The sequence below is a fragment of the Nannospalax galili genome, unplaced genomic scaffold, assembly GCF_000622305.1.
Source record: "Nannospalax galili isolate Female #2095 unplaced genomic scaffold, S.galili_v1.0 scaffold1007, whole genome shotgun sequence".
In the NCBI taxonomy this organism is placed as follows: Eukaryota; Metazoa; Chordata; class Mammalia; order Rodentia; family Spalacidae; genus Nannospalax; species Nannospalax galili.
The window spans coordinates 472,594-478,593 of NW_008355473.1; the positions used below are offsets into that span (position 1 = coordinate 472,594).

At 52.0% G+C, this 6,000-nt stretch overlaps 1 protein-coding gene across 3 annotated transcripts in view; it reads right to left on the reverse strand.

The window, feature by feature from the left end:
- The window catches only part of Gnao1 (G protein subunit alpha o1), a 172,170-nt gene extending 166,177 nt beyond the window's left edge, over nt 1-5,993 (reverse strand). The window contains exons 1-2 of one of the 3 annotated variants that reach the window (XM_008852751.1): nt 5,024-5,993; nt 4,779-4,821 (exon numbers count right to left, since the gene is read on the reverse strand). In XM_008852751.1, coding sequence (XP_008850973.1) covers nt 4,779-4,821; nt 5,024-5,141 — 161 coding nt within the window. In that variant the 5' untranslated portion in view covers nt 5,142-5,993. The remainder of the gene's footprint in view (nt 1-4,778; nt 4,822-5,023) is intronic. The other 2 variants (XM_008852752.3, XM_008852753.3) reach the window with 2 other exon arrangements.
- Nucleotides 5,994-6,000: the final 7 nt, after the last annotated feature.

The following is a 6,000-nucleotide window of genomic DNA, read 5'->3' on the forward strand; positions in this document are numbered from 1 at the left end:
GATTGCAGCAGTAACAAGCCCACAAATCCAGAAGCATAGCTCTCAGTCGACTGTTATTTCCATAAGAGACCTCTGAGCATGGGTAGGAAACGCCCTTTTAGATGGCTGCACTTTTACAATGTAATGACTGCAAGTTGCCACTGGCCTTGCTAATGCCTGTCCCTTAGTGGGTGCTGAACAGAGGGGTGTTTAAAGCATACAGGCTTGAATGTAAACCGAATAGTCTCAACACCCTAATTACAAAGTGAAGGAGGCTGGAGGGAGAAACCATCATCTATTTGGCAGCAGGTGACCGTTTTCAAGACCACCATCTTCCCTGACAGTGGTGTACTGATATCTTACCCATAAAGGCTGGAATACTTGTAAAAGCAGTAACACTTTAATCAGACATATCCCCAAATTTAAAAAAGCACTGAACAGGTACCTCAGAAATGAAAGTATATCTGAAATGCTCCATTTTGTTGTTTGAGTGAAGTATACCAGCTAGTAAGTCAGGCCTTTCTGCCAGCTTCAAACTCTTAGTTTTTCTTAATCTAATGCTCTATAGACAGAGCCTGAACTCAGCATCCTAGCAAACTCAGCATGCTGAATAAGGGTAAACTGTAATGTTGGGAACAATTCCACAGGACATTTCCCATTTTCATCAGGTATATAGTCCAAGTAGTTGCTACTTGATGTTAGAACTGGGAAATAAGTTTAAATGATATTCTATTGATTCTATGCCTTGTAAAACATAACTCTAAGAGATTTCTTTACAGGGGTCCAGAAACTCAATAAAATTCATACTTTCTTTAAAACTTTTTATTAGACTGATTAAGAACATCACTGATTGCCTGCAAAATGACAAGGTTATGTCAAAGGTGAGGTCACAAACTCCTAAAGCAAGCAAAACTATTTAAAGTGCCATGAGAAAAAAGGAAGCACTGGTTACTCACAGCATGTGTAAACTACACTTGTGCTATCTCAGCTGTCACTATCTAGCCAAACTGAAATGTACCGTATCACATGGCAGAGAGCTCCCAAACACTAATTCACAACCATACACACAAAGGAGAAAAGGGGGGGGGGTGCCAGTGAGATGGCTCAGCAGGTAAAGGCGCTTGTCACCATTGCAGAGAGCGCCCAAAAACTTAATCCCAACCCATGCACAAAAGGAGGAAAAGGGGGGGGGGTGCCAGTGAGATGGCTCAGCAGGTAAAGGCGCTTGTCATGAAAGCCTTGCTATCTGAGTTTGATCCCCCAAACACACATAAAGGTGGAAGGAAAGAACCAACATCACAAAGATGCCCTCTGACCTCCACATATGCATACATATACATACACACAATAATAAACATTAAAATTTAAAGTGTTGAGAATTAGGTTTCTAAAATGATTGTCAAATCATGACACCTCTAAAGCAGACACAAGTTTCCCCTTATGACATGTATTGAGCAGAAAAATTCCAAAGGTCAGCTCTGTAATGTTTCTTGGCTGATGAGGATGGTAACATTTTGTTCCCAGCAGCATCTGTCTGCCAGTCATTAATGGCTTAATTTAAGCTACTACCAACACACACTCCTGTTCCTTTTCCTAATCCCCACAGCACAACCTGGATATGACCACAGGCTGAGTAGAATGCACTTTGCTCTTCTGGAACTGCTGAAGAAAAAGGATCTGGTAATGTCTGAAGATCAATATTCTTCCTCCCAACCCAAAGGGCTGTGCTACTAAACCCAAATTCCCATTAGGACAACACTGGGCTCTCACGGGGCATCACCCACAAAGGACTACGTAACATCAATATCATCTGCCTAGATGAAGTAACACAGCACTTGAATTAACCTACACACACGGCCTAAATAAAAGGTTTGTCACCAATCCTAGTGCACAGGGAAGCAGGAAATTACTTTCTGGCCTGGCCCCACCCAGAAAGTACATTCTTCCTGACTCCAAATACTCTCAGTCAAGTGGTGATCTCAAAACCCATCTCTGGAAATGAGGACTCCAAAGGATCTGCCACTAGGATACAGTAACACCAATCTCACATTTTGTGGTTAATAAAACAAGTTCTGAATCCAGCCTGGCACAAGGCCCTGATCTGACTTATTTCAAGCCAAGCTTGCAGGAAAAGCCGTCATTCATGAATGCTTCAAGAGGACAGGACACCTGGTTCCCTTGGGGCAAAACGACATGGACCAGACACCTTTCTGACTGACCTTCTGAGCAAACCAACTCTTTCCTTACCAGAGTTGGTATACTGTGCTTTTTAAAAGAAACAATCGATTACAAAAATCTGTTTTACCTGGCAGTTTTCTTTAAAAAAAAAGGGGGGGGGAGGGGGAGTCCTGTGAGTATGAAGGTGAAAAATGCAGGAAAAGAGAAGAAATACTCTGGTTTCTGGTTTAGTGGACTCAAACACTAGACACTTCACCCCCCTCTCACTAACCAGATACAGATGCACAGGGCTCTCCTCAGGACTCACACAGCCTTCCTTTACGATTTCTTGCCCCAGGACTTAATTAGGAATTTCCATTCTAAAGTGGCACACCTATCTCCTGAGAGAACTCAGATCTCTCTGAATAAAGGAGGCAAGGTTTACCCTTTGGGGAACTCAGTATATATTTTTAAATTTCTTATTAAATCAACCTAATTTATGGGGCATGTTCAGGAAAAGCAGGTAACGAGCTGCTTTGGTGGAGAAAAGTTAATTTGCAGGTTTTAGTCCCCCCCTCACCTCCTACTTTGCCCTCCCCTTCCGAGGGTTTCCGAATGTCTTCCGGCCCTTTCCGAAGCTGCTCGGCCCTCTCCAGCGAGGCAGCAACTCGGGCTCCGAACAGTTCCGAGTCCCTCCGAGACCCGCGCCTAGGCCAAGCCGAGCGGAGCCGAGCGCCACCGAGCTCAGCCCCATCGACTTTTCCGGCCTCGGCTGGGCGCTGTCCACCACTTGCAACGCCTGAAACCTCACCCAGCTCTAGTGGCTGAGGCTTCTACGACTCCTAGACTGCCGCGGCAGATTACAGACTAGGCAAGTTTTGAAACCTGTCCCTAGGGAGAAAGAGGTGGCGGGGTTTGCATTTCCCGACCCGCGAGGGCTCCTGGTAAATGCAACATGCATCTTGTTGCAAAGAGCAATTCCCCAGGTCCCGCCTCCCCATCCATTTGGGCTGCACAAGCCCCAGAGAAGCCCCAGGCCAAATTACCAGAGGCTCAGAAGGGTGAGGCGAGCCGAAGGGGCCTCAGCCAAGAAAGCCCCTGGGAGTTCGCGAACACAAACGAGAATATCAAGCAGATGGAGGAAACTGTCTCCGAGTCGCTACTCCCTACCATCATGGCGCCGTCAGGAACCCGCTTGTCATGCCTGTTACACATGCAAGATTTTTTTTTTCTTCTTCTTGGTTTTGAAACCGCAAGCACCATTTGTCTCCCACCCACCTTCCCTCGAAAGGGGTTTTTATTTTCCATTGTTTTCCTACGGGATGCAATTACTTCGGCTATTCTGTCAAGTTGAAAAATAATCATTTTTGTTTACTGCACAGCAACCTCTAATTAGGAGCTGTGTGTGCACGAAGGTGTCACAGCAAAGCGACGTGGAATTCTTGCTAAACGGTCTTAACGAACTCCTCCTTCCTGAACTGACAGGCCAACGGAAGCAGCAGGGCCAACAGGCCCAGAAGGCGCGCACCCCTTCCCTGCCGGCCATCCCTGCCCAGGCAAAGCTGCTGTGGGCTCACGGGGAGCTGTGGAGAGCATGGGGCAAGAAGCGAGCCAGCCAGGGCGAAGGAGGGGCCAGGCTCCTTATTGGGGAAATGTGGAAAGGAAGGAATATCCCATTTTGTTTTAATTTCCAACCATCACTCAAATCCACCCCCAGTTAATTAGGAGGGGAAACTGATAGCTAAGGCAGGAGGAAGGGGGGGCGGCAAGTGGGGCCTGAAATCCGCATTGGAGGTAGATTACATGGAACCTGGCCTATGCAGAGTGTAAATAAATAGACTTGATAAAGGCCGCACAGTGACAGGAAACCGCCCCCATCAGGAGAGCAATCTCTGGGAGAGCCAGGGAGGAGAGAGGGGCTGGGGGCAGCCAGGACCTTCATTCAGCCCAGAGACAGCATCCCTTCCCATCTCTACCTTGGATACCTCTGCCTGTCACATCTGCTTGGAAATCCACCCTTTCCCCCAGAGCACGCCCCCCTCCCCTAACATTTACCCTCTTTTTGTGTGTGTGGGGGGGGGGGTCCCAAAGCTACAGCTTTCAATTCAGCACCAAATTCATGAACAGCAAACACTAGATCCTCCACCCACTCCACTAGGGCTTGGTTCCCTCCATGTTTGAGACAAGTTCAAAATCACGGCCTCAGGACAAGACCGAGGGAAGTGGGATTCGGGGGGGTGGCGTAGGGTGGGGTGGAGGGAGGAGGCAGTCGGAAATGGAGGCAGCGAAACACACGAAATAGTCCACGAGCAAGAGTTATGATCATAATCACGCCAATAGTGTGATGTCCTGATCAATATGGCGGACACTGTCATTCATACAACTACAGGCGCTCCCCTTCCCTCCCCCTAAACACCTACCACAGGAGGTGGGGTGGGGGGGATCCAAACCAACGTAGGGCGTGGGGGAGGGGAGGCAAAGCCAGGTGTGTGAGTGTGTGTGTGTGTGTGTGTGTGTGTGTGTGTTTGTGTGTATACGAATTATAAATCAGGTCTGGAGAGCAATGTGGAGTGAGCAAGGTAAATAACGATTTTAAAATTATTCTCAATAAAAGCACAAATCCCGGCGCCTTAGGGACTTACTTCATCTGCTTCACAATGGTGCTTTTTCCCGATTCTCCAGCCCCTGTTGGGACACAGACGGAGAAAAAAAACTGGTGAGTGTCAGCTCAGGGGAGTGGGAAGGGGGCTTTAAGGCATGCGAAGGGGTGGGTGATCCTGGGCACACGGTGGGGCCAATTCGGGGACCAGGTCTTCCCGGGCGCCAGCGGGGTGGAGGTGCGCCGCGGCTAGGGTCGCGGGGCGGGGGTGGCCGCCGCGGTCCTTACCTAGCAGGAGTAATTTCACGTCTTTGGCGGCGCTGATGCCATCTTCTTTGAGGTTTTTCTCAATCGCCTTGCTCCGCTCGAGGGCGGCTCTCTCCTCTGCGCTCAGAGTACATCCCATGGTGGCCCCTTCCCTGCCACAGCCCGCACGACTCTGCTGGCTCGGCTCCCCGGCTCGGCGCGCCCCCCACCCCCCCACGGAGCAGAGCCTGGGCTCGAAGGGGGGAAATCACGATATTCTCTCCTGGGCAGCGAACAAAAATGCCCAAAGACCAGAACCCTCCAAAAGGCAGCCGCTAACAAGAGTCCAGCAGCGCGGACGCTCGGCAGCTGGCGGGGGTCTGGGGGTGTCGAGGTGAGGGTTGCTGGGGTCGGGGGCTCCTGAGCCGAAGGAGGAGGCGCCCGCGGGCCCGGAGGCGCGGGCTGCAGGCACTGAGGCTTGTGCACGACCCAAAATTTAAAAAAGAGTCGAGGAGGCTAGATCCGCAGCCGGAGCCGGCGGAGGGTGGGGTGGGGGGCAGGGTGGGTCCTTCAGCAGCGGCTGCCGGAGGCGGAGGCGGAGGAGGCGGAGGAGAAGGTGGAGGCGGCGGCGACGCGGGGTGTGGAGGGAGCAAGTTAGGGGGTGCCGCTAGTGCGTGTGCATCGCCGCTCCTCGGCCGTCCGTGCGTCCGCTGCGCCTTCGCCGACCCCTGCGCGCAGGGCAGGGCTGGGCAGGGGGCCGGGCCGGGGGGCAGGTCTCTAGCGAGAGGCGGTGTCGCGGTCGCCCAGAGCTCGCATCGCACGGCGGAGCAGACCGGAGAGAGGGAGAGCGCGAGGCAGCCGTGGCCAACCGGGAGCTCGAGGGAGAGGGCGCGGGAGGGAGAGCGCGCGCGCGAGAGAGAGGCCGGGAGGGAGGGGGACAGATGCCGGGGGAGCAGGCGGCGCGGGAGCGCGCGCGCCGGGCCGGCGGGGACGGGGGGAGCGCGGCGCGCGACTGCGCC